The 17,134-nt window shown below is 45.5% G+C and overlaps 1 protein-coding gene across 1 annotated transcript in view; it reads right to left on the reverse strand.

Moving 5' to 3' along the window:
* Nucleotides 1-16,201, reverse strand: part of UGCG (UDP-glucose ceramide glucosyltransferase) — a 34,318-nt gene extending 18,117 nt beyond the window's left edge. Inside the window, exon 1 of the mRNA XM_056324594.1 lies at nucleotides 15,827-16,201. Coding sequence (XP_056180569.1) covers nucleotides 15,827-15,924 — 98 coding nt within the window. The 5' untranslated portion in view covers nucleotides 15,925-16,201. The remainder of the gene's footprint in view (nucleotides 1-15,826) is intronic.
* Between the last annotated feature and the right edge of the window lie 933 nt (nucleotides 16,202-17,134).

Raw genomic sequence — 17,134 nt, forward strand, 5'->3', positions numbered from 1 at the left:
GGAGGTTAGCCAGTGTGGTGCCCATCTACAAGAAGGGCAGGAAGGAGGATCCAGGGAACCGCAGCCCTGCCAGCCTGGCCTCGCTGCTGGGGAAGGTTATGGAGCAGATCATCCCGAGTGCCATCACACAACACATGCAGGACAACTGGGGGATCAGGCCTACTGAGCATGGGGTTATGAAAGGCAGGTGCTGCCTGACGAACCTGATCTCCTTCTATGACAAGGCGACCCAGCTAGTGGATGAGGCAAAGGCTGTGGATGGTGTCTACCTAGAGTTTAGTCAAGCCTTTGACACAGTCACCCACAGCATTCTCCTGGAGACACTGGCTGCTCGGGGCTTGGGCATGTGTACTCTTTGCTGAATTAAAAGCTGGCTGGACAGCCGAACCCAAAAGAGCCAAAGAGCGGTGGTGAATGGAGCTACAGTCCAGTTGGCAGCTGGTCACAAGTAGCACTCTCTAGGGCTTAGTATTGAGGCCAGTGCTGTTTAATATCTTTATCGATGACCTGGATGAGGGGATTGAGTGCACCCTCAGTCAGTTTGCAGATGACACCAAGCTGGGGGGAGTGCTGACCTGCCTGAGGGCAGGAGGCTCTGCAGAGGGACCTGGGCAGGCTGGAGCGATGGGCCCAGGCCAGTCGTGTGAGGTTCAGCAGGGCTCAGTGCCGGGTCCTGCCCTTGGGTCACACCAGCCCCACGCAGCGCTACAGGCTGGGGCAGAGCGGCTGGAAAGGGCCTGGTGGGAAAGGGCCTGGGGGTGCTGGGTGACGGCCGGCTGGGCAGGAGCCAGCAGTGTGCCCAGGGGGCCCAGGCGGCCAGCAGCACCCTGGCTGGTGTCCCCAGCAGCGTGGCCAGCAGGACCAGGGCAGTGACCGTCCCCCTGCACTGGGCACTGGTGAGGCTGCCTCTCGAATCCTGTGTTCAACACAGATGTTGAGGTGCTGGAGCATGTCCAGAGAAGGGCAGCGGAGCTGGTGAAGACTCTGGAGCACAAGTCTTAGAAGAGAACTGGAATTGTTTAGTCTGGAGAAGAAAAGGCTCAATGGGGGCCTTACTGCTTCCTACAATTACCTGAAAGGGGATCGTAGGCAGGTGGGTGTTGGTCTCTTCTCCCAGGTAAGAACAGATAGGATTGAGAGGAAGTGGCCTCAAGTTGTGCCAGTGGAAGCTGAGATTGGATATTAGGAAAAAATTCTTCACAGAAAGGGTGGTCAACTCACCATACCTGGAGGTAAGACATGTAGATGCAGTGCTTAGGAAAATGGTTTAGTGCTGGATTTGGCCCGTGCTATGTTAACAGTTGGACTTTATCTTAGAGGAATGATTCTATGATTATTTATTGATAGATGGACTAAGATTTTTTTTTATGTATTTGTCATGAATTCAAGACGGCATTTGACTTGGGAGCTACAGTGCAAGTTTTTGCCTGTCTGTAAAGGCGGGAGGGAAGGGGCCTGCACAAGCAGCTTTTTGTCATAGCTCTGGTCCACCCCACCAGGAAGCAGAACAACACACTTGGGCATGGAAGCAGACAGAACCACAAAAGTACTCTCAGCAATGACACAACTAAGCCTAAGTAACACTGTATTATTAATTACTTCTCACACTGCTCTACCCAGATTTAAGCACACAGTGATACTACTGCACATTAAGAGGCCTATTACACTATCACTCCTTTTTAGGTACCTCCTAGACTTCAGGTAGATTTGAAAACTGCAAAACAGATCAAACAAGATCCAGCACCTGTAGCCACAGGCCTCCTAGCAAATGGACAGAATTATTGCTCAAGCAAGAGCTAAGTACCTTGGTCTTGTTGTCAACTTTTCCCTCCCTAGAGTAGTTTTATAACATAGCTGAACTAGTTTTAACTACAGACTACTGCTCAGAGGCACTCCCTTTCTGCCCTTCCCCTCTTTCTGGGATGTGCTGCGCTTCTCTGTGGTGCTGACATTTGTCTGATCCCACAGTGACCTAGCTGAGATACTTAAACCACCACATAACACGCGTAATATCAGAATTTTATCAGTTTAACTTAGCAAGTATATAGTTTGAAAAGATGCAGCAGACAATTATGCAGCTTCACTAGCAGCAAAGATTCCCTCCATGTTCCTTCTCTTCTGTGCTGCCATCACCACCACCCAAACAAGACACAGTGCCAGCATCTGTGCTCATACAATCCTGCTTCAACCTACTCAACAGAAAGTTAAATCTGGCTTTTTCCTCCTACTTCAGGTTGTCTTCTGCCAAATTAAGAGTTACAACACCTTAGGGAAGGCTGCACGAAGCTCTAGAGCATGTTCAAGAAGGTGGCTGCGAATATGCTGCCAAGATCACCAGAGAAGAGAAAAATAGGGTCTCCTTACTCCTCAGGCTTCAGTGGGCTTTCAGAAGAGCTGAGTGGCCCACAGACAAGCAGCATAAGTGTACTCATCAGGGAGTCAGAGGAGGACCAGTGTCAGCACAAAGGAAGCATCAGGGCCATAAGACTCTAGAAATGTACATGAGTATTAGGGTCAGGCCCCTGAAAACTCTTCCCCAACCAACTTTTCATCAGTTTTTCTTCACAGCATTATGTCCTTTATATCTTGCTCGCTGCCATTATTTGCCTGCTAGAAACAGCTAACTAGAAGTAATTACTAGTGAAGACTGGCAGTGTTTTCTACAAGTGACTCAAAGTAATACCTAAGGCATGCCACTCTTCTACCTCTCTTGGCTCAAAGGAAGAGATCACCCTGCAGAAACGTGTTGGTACCATTTCAGGACACTTTTGCTTGGCTGATGGCCCAGGTCAGTGCATCCCACCAAACAACCAGCGTTCTCAGGTAGGCAGTCTTCCCCATCCTCCACTCTTGCCACTTGCTTACATCTCATGCAACAGCCATATGGACACACAGCACATCAATCCACCCACCTGCCAACCTAACAGTTACACAAGTGTCAGATCCAACAACAAGGAGGAGCAGAAACACAACTGGGGACAATTGGAAAGGGCTTAGCAATTGTAATTAAAAAACAATTAACATGTCACTTGGCCTTGACAAAATGCTCAGAGACAGAGGGAAGTAGACAAATCTGAAAGAAGAAAATGCTGGGTAAGATTCAAGTGCCCACTTTGTAGTACAGACTTCTGTGGCTGTCTGCCAGCAGAGAAACAGTCATAGGTTTGTGCATGCCTGCAAAAAAAATGAAACAACTGTAATCCTACTGTTTGCATACTAGACTTTTATGTTGAAAAGCATGCTGCAATTGGTTAATGTTTCATCACATGCCTGCTGAGAGCAGAAGGCAGACCAAACATTTCATTCACTTTCAACACATTTTCTCCTGTACTACACTCAACCTACAGACAAAAAGGACCTCAGAATGTAATGCACTGAAGTCACAATAGGTAGTGGAGATGAAGGGGAATGATTTAAAAAAAAAAATTAGAACAAGCTTCCAAATAGCAAGAGTCAACACTTTTTCACCACAAGTCAAACCAAAGGTTCCAAGATGGAACTGAGTGAGAAAGAACCTAGATTGTGATCATTATTATTTTTCGGAAGGTGAATGTTCTCAAAAATCAAACATCAATTTGCTATTCCAGTTTTGGGAAGTAGTTCAATCAGTGGCTACGAATAAAGACAAATATACAATGCAGAACAGTAGAAATCTTATCTAGTGGTATTTGACATTCTGAATTTAAAATCTTCATACACCATGGAAATTCTTTAAGAAGCATCTTCCAAGTGTTATCATAAAAGTCATGTTCAACCCAGCCTTTTTATAAGGGAGAGCAGTGTGTGGGGAGTTTAAACTTCTTTCAAATATGGTTTGGGGTTTTAAGTAGAAAAGAATTATCTTTCAGGAAGAAGAAAAAGTAAACACTGCAGACCTCAACTTAAAACCAGCAAACATTCCTTTCTTTTAAATCTAGGAATTCCTCTCCTGCTCCCCTCTCTGCCCCCACACCTGCACAATGAAAAAGAAACAAACAGGCTCCCATAAAATAGATAGTAGTTAAACCTGAAGTAATGGGAACTCTTTTACTGTCCAAATGCTAGACAGTTTACAATTCAGCAAGCTGAAATGAAGTATGCTTAAAAACACAGCAAGCTGCCTACAACACAGCCATTACTGCATCATATTAAGCATTTAAATGAACACACAGTTCTTCCTTGTAGTCTATCTGCAAGCTGCCATCAAAATAGCAATTCATTCCCTCTTTCTGCTTTCCCTCAGCCTACCGGCAGCTATAAAGCAGTCAGCACCACAAGATAAATTGGATCAGTCTGCTGATCAGAGAGCTATCCCACAGAAAAAAATAGCTTGCTGATCTGAGTCACCATGTAGCCACATGCTCACTGAAGGCAGACTAGAATGGCAGAAATGCTTAGAAAGGTGTAAGGGTAGGAGGGGATTTGGATTATCCCTTTGAGCATCAAATCAAGAGCCACCAAGGCTTAGAAATAGAAGTGCTTTTTGATACAGACTCCTTGCAACAAGTGTTATGCAACTTCAGAGAACTGCATCCAGCATGATTTGTATTGAATTTCTGAAAGTATCTCCAGTGGATGGCAGTACCCCTGGGCCAGATAAACCAACCATGTCAGACAGCTTTTAGTACAGGATCAACCCCTCAGTGTTAAGTATGGGATCTTTTAAAACTCAGAGCTTCAGAACATTTGCACTGTGAGACTGTTCAGTTTATTTATGACTTATTTTGCAAGTCTACAGGATAGCTCAGCCCTATTCATTTCATAAGGCACAAGTGTAAATTAAATAATTTGCTAAACACTAGGTAATGTACTTCCTACAGACCCCAGGTTGCTCCTCACTGCTCCCTTTGTGCCAAAGATGCCACCCATCAACATTGTCCAATTTCTTCTCCCTAAAAGCTTCCAATCCAATTAACAGCCAGTAACAGAATTATGTTAGTGACTAAACAGGAACTACATTAATAAATCATAAAGCAGATACTATGCCAATATTTTTCCCTATTTTTCAGTGGATGACAGGCCATTTTTTATTTAATTAACTGAGCTGCAATGTTTCCAGAGTACAAAAGAGCATACCACTGAAGAAGAAACCTTACTTAAACACCAATTCACACAAATTTGAACACAGTCCCAGGCCCTATTAATCCCAGTTGGGGTAATACAAAAAAAAAAAAAGATGTAAACCTTATCTGGACTACACTGTTGTCAGTAATATAGTGTCACTGCCCTCATGCTGCAAATGCCTTGAAAAGCTTGAACAAGCCTCCTACAAGGAGCATCAGAAACTGAAGAATGCAATTATTAACATTTTCTTTCGAACATTTGTAAGTAATACTTCTATACTCAACACCATATTTGAAGGGCTCTTTTTTTTTTTTTTAATGTTTCCAACAGATACAAATCAGAAAAACTAACTTGGTAAATTTCACCTGTCTTCTCCCTCTAACAAAAAAAACCCCAAACCTAAACGACCAAAAAACCAAAGCCACATAACACTTTGGTTCACAGACCCTCAAAAACATCATTTTCTTCCCTTACCACTACACAACCTACATAAAACAATCTGCTCAGAAATGCTGTTATGAAACATAAGTATCATCTCTCAAAAATGCTTAAAAGGGAGAAGCATCTCAATTTTGAAACATCTCAGTAGTATTCTAAAAGGTTCACAGGTATGACCGTTAACAACGGTATTTCAACCACCCACTGTACCACCTTATACTGCACAGTCAGTATGGCAGGCAGGGAAAAAGCAGTAAAAAAACCCCAGACTCCTGCAGCCTGAAAATCATGTCTACTCCCCCCTCTCTCCATCACCCATCACAGGGATCTGTAAGGATGAAGGCCAGTAGATTTTCTCACTTTCCAGTTGCTACTCCTATTACTAACATTCAACAGTTCAAAATTACGTTCTCATGATGAGAAGAGTCTCAGTTTTCTACCTCTTTTTAACCCAGAATCTTAATTTAAGAAGGCTTGCAAGAAAAATGCATGTTGATTTCAGCTAAAAAAGTGTTTCAGTAGAAAGTGCTTAGGATATCTCAATTACAGCTCATTACGTTGTCAGAAATCCAATTTTTAGCAGCTTGATTATTCTATGTCTAATAAGGTATATATATAAGTAAAGAAATATGTTTCTGCTTCATTATGAAGTGTAGCTCACTACCCATTATCAAAGTAGCAGTCGCCTGGAAAGTCATTACTATGCAGGCATATTGAACCAAGACCTGAAGACAAACACTAAATAAAAACAGGACACTTGCAACCAATGTAAACAAGGGAGAACATTCATTTTTACAGATTCCTCTACACGGACTGTACTGTTGATAAAGCAGAGATGAACCCTACCAACGGTGGGGAAAAAAAACAACCCCCAAACAGTCCTTGGTTTACAGAGAGGTGTTTCTGAAGAGGGGGGAACAATGATTTAAGTGGACTAAAACAAACCAACTGCCAGCAAAAGCTACATTATTAGTTGTCCCACTGGTTTAATGAAAAAAAGACTGATCCACTAAAACACCAATTAAGTGTTCAAAAATTCCTTTAATACAAAAATTCCACAGCAAAAAAGTTACAAAGCACTACCAAGACAGTACTAATGTTACATTTACTATAATGTTTCACTTTGGCCTTCTAGCTTTGTCTACACTTGTAAACATGTTTTTACCTTACTTGTCCAGAGGACAGCATTAAGACTTCATGCATGCTACAACTTCAATAATTTGACTCAAGGTATGAATTCACCCAGGCCAACTATGAGAAGGTATCGTCTAGCCTACATCCTCATCCAGCTATCAATAGAAGAAACGCATTTAAGAAAATGCAAAACTATTCACTTTGCAATTAGCAAAAAGAAAAACTTTTTTGATCTATAGCAAAATGTTTCTCACAAAATAATCATTTATTTTAAACCACAGTGTTCAGTACAATGTAAACCAAATATTGCGTCAAAACCACAGAACATCATTTCAATTAAAATATAAAAATCCCAGTGTACTCTGACACCACTTTTTGGCATTATACAAGTCCCAGGGAGTGATGGACACAAATACTGAAGGGTACTCTAGTAAACCAATAAAACTAGTTACATACTTAACATGCCACAGAGCAGTTCTGACAGAAATTACACAAATTAAGTCACTTATCTACCCCCCCACTTGCCCACTTTAATAAAAAGTTATGCCTTTATGGAAACACGGCTCATGTAAAGCCTTGGCTTCTTTAAAACCTTTATATCCTGACGAAGACTAGATTCTACGTCATCTTACAGTTCAGCTTCTTCTACTCCAGCTGACTTACAAGGCTGGATACTTTTTTGCCCTCCAAGAGCATCACATACTCACCTAACCCAATTAATTTCATTTCCATGATCTTATCTTCCCCTTCCATGCAAACCACTCAGACATTGTTTGTTTTTAAAGCCTACCTGTCACATCTACTTCAGCATCTTCTCTACTCTCAACAGGAGTGTATCATCCAGTCCACTACAATCTCTCTCCTTTAAATTTACACTAGAGAGTCTTTAATCTAGGTTTTGGTTCCTTGCATTCTGTTAAATCATTCATGTCCAGAGCTCCTGCTACCATACTGTCACCCCAAAGTTTATAGTCCAGGCCTTATCCTTCTGGCTCACACTATTAAAAAAATTGGCCTTTCCTCACTGCCTCCAATATTATGGGGTTTCTCCCACATTTTCTGGTTCTGCACTGTTTTGCTTCCCCTAATTATATATCTCTTAATACAAAAACTCAATTCAACCACAATCTTAGTATAAACCACTCAAAAATTAACTCTGGCTTTCTCCTGATCTCTCTTCCCCTAAGGATTACCTAAATTTAAGTCTTGTGACTAAACAGCATCAGGTACATTTCAACTTGTTTAAAACAAGCAACATACACAATTTATATCTTCCACATAACCTCCTCCTCAGTCTATCATTCTGTAATAGTCCAGACAGGAGCCTGGGTGTCATCTTTTAGGGAAAAAAAAAAAAAGTAATCACAAAACAAAGGTTGGAAGGCACCTCTGGACACCAGCTACTCCAGCCCTCTGGCTCAAGGTAGGGTTAACTAGAGGAGGTTTCTCAGGAGCATCCAGTCAGCCTTTCCTGTCTCCAAGGCTGGATCCTCCACAACCTCTGGAAAGCCTGTTCCAGTGTTGCACCATGAGTCTTCTTTTGTTTAAAATTAGTCTTTCATTTTAACTTGTGCTTGCTTTCTCTCATCTTGCCACTGGGCACCACTGGCAAGAGTCTTGCTCAGTTATCCTCATGCTCCACCACCATCCCAAAAGGGTATTTACACACATTGATTGGATCCCCCTGAGCCTTCTCCAGGCTGAATAGTCCCAGCTCTCAGCCCCTTCTTGTATGCCAAATGTTGCAGTCCCGTTATCACCTCTGTAGCCCTAAGCCTGACTGGCTCCAGTATATCTATGTGTATCATACTGGGGAGCCCAAACTGCGCACTGCCCTCCAGACACAGCATTACTGGTGCCGTGTAAAGGTGAATGATCACTTCTCTCAACCTGCCAGTAACACAGCACAGGATACTGTTGGCTTTCTTTGCCACAACAGGCACACTGCTGTTCATAGTCAAACTGGCATCCACCAGCACTCACAGGTCCTTCCTCTGCCAAGCTGCTTTCTAGCCAGCCTGACCCCAGCCTGTGCTGACGCATGGAGTTACTCCTGCAAGGTGCAGGACTTGGCATTTTCCTTGGCTGAGTTTCATGAGGTTCCTGTCAGACCACTTCTCCAGCTTGTCTGGGACCCTCTGAGTGGCAGCACACCCACCTGCTGTATCAGCCATACATCCCAGTTCTGTAATGTCAAACTTGCTGGTATGTCCCATTAACCAGCTCATTAATGAAGATGTCAAACACTACTGGCACCAGCACTGACACTGCCTATTGTTCTGTGCATGTCAAACTTAGCATTGCTTCAGTGGTTTTCACTTTCTATCACAAGCTAAATTACCCCATCTATGCACCGAAATTTGGTCCAACTTTAAGCAGGAGTTGGAACTTAACATTGAACAGATATTTCCTGCCTGAAGCATTTCTATTTCCTTCACAGTGTTGAAAAGCTGACTCTCACCTCTGCCTCTAGGTTATTAATCTCAGTCACTTGTGTGTTCCCATACCCTGTCATTTCCCTGTGTGCCTCCCCAGTAACTGTACTTGACCTCATATCTTTGCATTGCTATCCTTCAGATTTGCCTCTGCTACAATGCTGTCATCCACTTGCTCAGTATAAGCAATCCATCAAGTTCTAAGGATTTAACACTCAACAGCAAGTATCTTAAGGTTTCTGCATAGTGTCTGTCCTCAGTGCACAATTGTTGGGGGAAGGGTTACTGAGAGGAACAGCAGGAAGATGAAAAAGTTACCGAAGATCAAACAGAAGCCTCACATAACTTCCCAGCTTTTCATGCTTCTCTAGTGTCCCAGTTTGTGGTCAAACATCCAAGTCCTTTTTCACTTGCTTCTAACCCTCTAAGAATTTCCACCAAAAAAGATTACTAACACAGATCATAGGCTTGCTCCATTCGCTGTTACACATATACAAGGTCACAGCCAACAATCTATCGTTAAATTTACCAACATTTTACATCAAGCTTGTCATCAATTACATAAACTGAAAAAAATATTTACCCTAAGGTAGACAATCTGCATGGAAAATTTAAGCATATGTGGTTCAAGTTCAATTAAGATTCAACTAAGGAAGGAAGGAAGACAAACCCAAGAACATACGTGGCATTCTGCATGTAGCTAGACTTCTTCCAGCCACATCCTAGAGAAGCCCCAGTACAATCACACTTCACAGTTTTCTGTTTATCAAGAAAAGATAAGAGTACCTCTTATCTCAGAAAGAAGTATTTGCATTATCTCCAAAGTCTATCAAAATGTTAGTTCACTTATGCTTGGTAACTATACTAGATTCTATAGATCTATACTAGATCCCATCCTGGCTCCTATCCGTGACAAGACTGCCTCTGAAGCACTTCCACAAACCAAAGAAAATGCAACCATTGATGGCAAAGTGAGTAACTACTGCTGCTTTTAACAGCTACTTTAGCCAATCTATTGCCAGATGCTTACACTGTAAAATACAAGACAGCCCAAAGGAAAAAAGACAGCCCTACCAACAAGCACAAAGGTCAAAAGGAGATGACAGAAGACAAGCAGAGGGGTCAGAGAACAGAGAAAGGCAAGCCTGGACACAAATCATGGGCTGAGCAACAAGGGAAGGACAGAAACACGGGGTGACAAGACAATCGAATAGGGCCAAGAGAAATCGAATTGTTATTAAGAACGAAAGGTCACAATTACTATACAGTAACAGACTATCAACCAAAAGATCAAAATGACTTCACATAAAAAAACCCAGGTCAAACATTGGCTATGTGGGTCTTTTTGTTTAGGTTTGGAAGCCATGTTTAGAAAGCTCTTCAACATTGCAGAAGTACTTCAGGAAACTTGAGTTTTAAACATCTGTGCAAACAATTTCCTCCTTGTGTGTATATGCATTACACTAAGGCTATTAATTACTTTTAGTTACATTCAGGTGTTTTATTACATATATGTTGCAGAAGGTCTTGGGTTTCACCGAGCAGACAAAGCACAATGGGCTCAGTTATATCCATGCCACATGAATGCAGAATTCATTATTTCTTCATTTACTACCATAGCTTACAGACTATTTTTAAAAGCTAAACCCAGCAATATGTTTATCAATTAAATGACATGCACTGCCCTTCCCACTTACACCTGGGAACCAAGACAACAAACCACCTCAGTATCAACTGTTGGTGCCCTGAAGTGATTTATATTGAGTGCTATAATTAGAATTGCTACTGACAACTGTTACGAGAGCAATGGAGAGACAAAACCAGAACACACAGCTCCATGAGTTCGGTTTTGTGGACCAGGCAAACAAAACAGCAAGATACAAACAGCTTAAGAGATTTAACAAACATTTTCTGGGAACTCTGTCGCAGAGGCAGCATTGAGTGCCAATCACCGAAGACTGAAGTTGACTTCCTTAAAAGCCATTCCTCAGCCCCAGAATAACTTTACAATACACATCTCTACTTAAGTGTTCAAGTTGAAATAACAACAAGCAGTGAGAGAATTATTCAGAGAGAAAATATAATACCTTTCATTCATTTCTAGACTCACAGTAGAGAAAGTGAGATCAGATTGATCATGCTTAAAGGCGTTTTCTAGGTTCTGCAGGCTTCACTTGCCAGCTTTGTTTCCGAAGGAGGCATACCACATTCAGTAAGCTCCTGTCAGCATTAAACTAGAATCATTTATTATGAAATACAGTTAAAACAGCAAATCAGCTGCTACATATCTTGATAGCCAGTGATGCACAATTGCAAGATGCGTTAAGAATGCCATAAACCCCAATAAAACAGCTTTAGTTTTGTTTTGGTTGTTTTTTGGGGAGTTGGTTGGGTTTTTTAACCTTCCCCCCGATTTCAGACGACTTCTGTTCCATTCTTAGTATGTCCTTAGAATGAAAGTCAGTAAGAACCATTAAATAGACTTTAGCACATTTAATAGACTGCTAAAATATAAAAATTTACTCCTCAACTTCCAGAACAACACTTCAACCAATGCTATAAATCTTTTTTCCTTATTAGCACATCATACACATGGTCTTCCATTTCAGATTAGGTTTAGTTCTGAAAGTTCATTTTAGTTGCCCAAACAACTACACTACCTGAGATAGTTTCAGTCAGTATACCAGATAATCTTCAAGACTGAACTCTTCCTACTGGATCAGTTGATGGATCAACTCCAGCTGAATAGCCTATATGCATGCAAGGAAGGGTCTTAGTCAAGGTCCCAAGTTGGGTATAAACTTGCTGGTAACTCAGACATGTCCAATATCACAGCCTTACTATGCAGAGTAATATATGCAAACTGCATTTTAATTACTAGCTATAAAAACCTGCTATTTGGTCCATGTTTATTGCACTTGCTTCACTCACTCAGTACTAAGGAAGGAGCACCAAACCAAGACCCATTTCATAATCACATACATTAGACAATTTATGAAGATCAGCCTTTTCACTTAACAGTGCAACTATCTGCATTTTATTGCTTCAGCCCACCTGTCTGTTTTAAAGGAATATGAAATCAACACACCCTACTATACTTATTTATAAATCAAGACCATCCAAAGTGGGGAAGGGCAGTACAGGAAAGAGGTGGCAAGAACCAGACTTTACAAATGCAGTATGGTAGAACAGACATCCTTCCTCAAGTGAAGCCTTGTACAGTACCTCAGGTATCCAAAACCTACATCTTTTAAAGCAACTACAGCACAAACCAACACAGCTGAAATGCTGTCATGACCTTAACAGCTGACAGCACTTCAAGACAAAAACACTTACTTTCTTTAATAATCCCATTTATCTACTTAATTCAGACATGTTATAAGCATTTTGCTAAACCAAGCATCTAAAATACCTATGGGGAACCACAGAGGCATGTCTGCCTAGGCCACAACAGCTTTGCTGACATGTTTCAACATTGTCTTAGCACTTCAGCACCACAGATCAAACCCTTGCAACTCAACAGTTGACCCAGCGCTGACCAAGGACAAACAGCCCCTACCCCAGTGACTGTTAAAAAATGTTGAACCAATACTGTCCATAAAGAGAAAACAGGAAGACTAATTAGTTTTGTCATTCTTTACCTTCTTTACTTCCTGTAGCAGGTACAGTGTAAGCAGTTTTCAGTGTATGACAAGCACACATAATACATCCTCCCACTGATATCCATTAAAAGGAGAGTCCATCTGTAAGCGAGGATCCCTTCATGCCTCAGTGGTCTAGGAAAGGATGCAGTGTGCTATGTCTGCTGGCCCAGACAAAGCAGTCTCTGTGAGATGGGGGGAACTTGTAACAGTGTCCAGCCACCAGAGTTTTCAGGCCACAGCATTAAAAATCACCATCTGTCTGGAGTCCCTTCTCGGCAAAGGCACTCCAGCAGTCAAAGCAAATACAGTTAATTATCCCCTTCTACTAATTCCCTTCACAGTGGTATCTCACTTGCAGGACTGGGCCATTCCTACAGACACCATTCCACCAGACAGCCCCACAGCCCTCCTCCTTGACACTGGGCAGCACTTACAACTGGCATAGGCTCCAAAGTCACCAGAGCAGCACTTTCTCCAGCCATTAGCTATATCCCACCAGCTCCAGTTCCCAGCACCACCACAGCCACTGTAAGCACATCTCCCTGGGACTGCTGCTGTAAGTATCCAGCATTTCTTTAATTTCACTACAAACCAAGGGCAGCTGTGTGGTCACACTATGGGGAGCAGCAGTCCTATTCCCACAGATCTGCCAAATCACTGTAATTGGGGCAGCTCCTCTACAACAGCCTGCCAACCCAACATAGCTTGCAATTTGGTCACTTCAGTGCTACCAGCTGCTCATCTTTGACCAAGACCCTCCTTTTCACAAAGAGCACTAAATACCCCTGTCTCTGGACCTGCTGAGACAGTAGCTCAAGCGCTCTACTGGAAACACTTTTCTCCAGAAATCTTAGAGGCTGGGACATGATCACCACAATTCTTACCCATCCCCTTCACAGCTGGCAAGGTTTTCCACCTGTTACCACATTTGTTTGCATTAACTCTCCATGCACAGTATGTACACTTGTTAACACAGATTCCAATAACAAAAAAACACAACTCCTTCCAAGTTTCACACCACTGCAAATACTCCAGCCCTGGGCTACACCAGGTCCAGCTGCTGCCTGCCTTCCCCACCAATTACTGTCACAGGCAAAACAATCAACTGAGGAAATTCTACTTAAATTATTGCTAATTAAAAGGCTACTGATTACCAAATTGGGTATTGAGAAAAAAAACAACCAACCAACCAAACTTTCAGAGTTTTGTCCTCCTCCCCCAAGTGGGAGGTCTTAAGTCTTCAGAAACCTTTCCTCCCCACCTTTCTATCTGAACTGTGCATGTTTCCACTGCTCCTTACACTCAGTTCCTCCCAAGCCCTTCAGTGAGGTGACGCAGGAGGTGAGGTTCAGTGTGTAATGATTCTTCTGCCACACCTTACTTCTTACTCATTTTCCTCCACTGCTGGCTGCTGCTTAACTGTTACTCTGCTCTAGCAGGTGTACCTGCTCTGAAGTGATTAACCTGCAGGCTGCAATCCCTTCGGCTGAGTCTCTGCCCCAGTATAGCTCTCCCATGGGCTGCAGTCTCTTCAGGGGTGGGTCACCCACAGGCGGCAGTCCCTCAGGGCATCTCCAATCCAGCACAGGTTGCCCACAGGTCACAGTTCCTTCAGGGGTATGTGTACTTGCTCTAGCTTGGCTTACCTGCAGCCCAGAGTCCACTCAGGAGCGTCCCTGCTCCAGTGTACAGCCTCCACAGGAGGCAGTCCCTTTAAGGGTGTAGCTCTTACGGCAAGGGATTGGTTGACAATATGTCCCCTTCTATTCTCTCCTCTCACATCTAAGTGTGCCTCATCCTTCTTCCTCCTGTTTATTCCCTCACAAGTCTTTCCCCCAGCTCCATTTATGTCTCCTGCCCCTCACAGCTGCCACCCTTAAAGCTTTATGAGCAGCAGCACCACATACACACACCTGCTAAACCGAGGTTTTAGCATGCAATGGGCTGTTTTCATCAGCTTCGAAGCTGTTCAGAATCAGCTGTGCCCACAGTAGTCCACGGTCTCTTCCCCCACCAGGCACCCTTGCAGCTCCCTAGGAGTGAAATCCTGCCATTTGTGCCCAAGACAACACATACAGCTAGTTTTCAAGACAGAAGATAATTATAAGTAGTAAATAAAAGATCTAGACCAAACCAGAGTACAGAAAAATGGTTAGAGCTTGTAAGTGAATTCACATTTAAAAAAAAACCCAAAAGAACAAGGCAACTATGACCAAGGGCAGCAGTAGCAAATCTCTTATCCACCAATTCAAGAGGCTTTGCCTTCAGCAAGGGCTGGGATTTATCACAGATACCTATCACATGCATGTGGAACAGCAAGAAAGGGGAACAGATAAGCACAAGCACAGCAAACAAATTCAGGTATTTTCTAATCCCTGCAGTGATGCAACAGCAGCCTTTTATTTAAGGGAGTAAACACACAGTCCTCTACGAAAGAGAGATGTATTCTTCATCCTTTCCCCCACATAACCACAGTCAATTCCTCTGCCAAGCTCAAGCAGGGATCAGCTTTTTTTCCCTCAGCCACCAAAACGCAAACATCCCTCAAACTCTTCAAGCATTTTTCTTCAGAGTTATCCAAGAAGGTTCTGGACACACACTATACACTTCTTTTTGCCGGTGCTACCATTACTTCTCAATAAAAACTGTACTTATAGCTAAAATTCTGCCAGGCCGGCACCGGGTACCGCACTACCCGGGCGGCGGTGCCGCTCGCTCGCTGCACGGCTAGCACGCACATCCCGTCCCCGCCGGCGCCAGAGCCCCGCTTCACCGGCGCCCCGGCGGGCACCGTGCCCCGCGCAGCGCTGCCGCAGCCGTCACGGCGCAGGCACCCGCGCCCAGGGGGCACCTCCGCGCCCACGGCGGCCGCGCCGAGCCCACCCGCCCCCCGCACGCCGGCCCAGGTGCGCCCCGCCGGGCCCCGCCAGCGGGAGGGCGGCGGGCGGCGCCCCGTGCCCGGCATCCGGGGAACCGGGCGGCGGGGCAGGCCGTGCGCTGGCGGGGGACGAGGCCCGCTGCGCCGCTCCTCAGCGGCCGGGCCGCCCTCGGCGCAACGGCGGGGGGCGAAGCGGAGGGGGGCGAGGAAACAACGCCGGCGCCATCCCCGCCCTCGCCGCGGCCCGCGCTTACGTGTAGATGATGGACATGAAGTGCATGAGCCAGAGCACGACGAAGAGGACGAGCCCGAAGATGGCGAGTCCCTCCAGGGCCAGGGCCAGCACCGCCATCCCTGGGGCGCGGCGGCCCGAGCAGGAACCGCCGGCGGCGCGGGAGCGGGGCGCGGGAAGGCGGCTGGGCGGGCGGGCGGCCTGCCTGCCTGCGTGCGGGACGACGGCTGCCGCGGACGGGCTCGCCAGGTGCCTCCCGATGCTGCTGCTGCTGCCGCTCCCCCGGCCCGGCGCCCTCCGCGCCGCCGGCCACTCGCGCACTGGCGAGCCTGGGGCCCGGCCCGGCCCGCCCCGCCGCTCCGTCAGGCGCAGGCACCGCCCGCCCTGCGCGCCGGCTGACACCGGGGAGGCGGGGCGGGCGGTCACGCGGCTGGCGGCGGCGGGGCGGGCGGCTCGGTCCGTTACGGCGGCGCCGCCGCCCGGCACGCAGGGCGGGGCCTGGTCCGGCGTTTGCTCCGCCGCCGGCTGCGTGACCTTTCGAAGCGCTCCTGCCCCGCCAGGGCCTTGTCGCCGCCGCTGGGGAGGCCGCAGCCCTTTATCCGCAGAAGGCGGGCGGGGGGCGGGCGGTTGTGGCCGAGCTGATACAGCACAGATGAGCTGATCGGGCTGTGCAGCCTTTATTATATTTTATTTACTGTTCTTGAATCAGAACGTATTCTCGGTGACCTTGAGTGCTGCAGGCTAGGATTGCCGTTTCCAGCTCCGGTGCGCACCTGGAGGCCCCTGCTGGTGCCGGTACCCCCCCCCCCCCCGAGCCGACGGGCTCCCCCGGCGGACGCGGTGCTGCCGGCGGCCCTGCGCGGTGGTGGAGCAGCTGGTGGCTACCAGCGTGGGCTAGCTGGGGACCAGGGAATGAAGGAGGCTGTTGCTCGTTACTAATCGGCTAAGCCATCTCTAGTCTTGCCTGCATTTCGTTACAGTATTTATAGCAATTCCTATTACTCTGATGTTGCCCCTGTTTTTTGAGGGAGTTCTTCCCAGCAATTCTGTTCATCTCTTACAGTTTATGCTAGCATTCCGGATCTGAGGTCGGAAACGTCGGTTTCTCTCTTCTGCTGATTGTGTAATGGGCAAACACGCATTGCAGTAACCATTTTAAATTTAACCCCATTAATATGGGGTGTGCTGTGGAAAGGTAAAATTACTTGAGCCTGTGTGTCAACATACTGAGCTTGCCAGATGCAGGTCAGTTCTAGTCTGGAAGAAGCACAGCCTTACAGAAAGAGATTGTGGTCACCTCTACATGAGAAGGCACAGTTTTTCCTGAGGG

The sequence above is a fragment of the Falco biarmicus genome, chromosome Z (genome assembly GCF_023638135.1).
Source record: "Falco biarmicus isolate bFalBia1 chromosome Z, bFalBia1.pri, whole genome shotgun sequence".
In the NCBI taxonomy this organism is placed as follows: domain Eukaryota; kingdom Metazoa; phylum Chordata; class Aves; order Falconiformes; family Falconidae; genus Falco; species Falco biarmicus.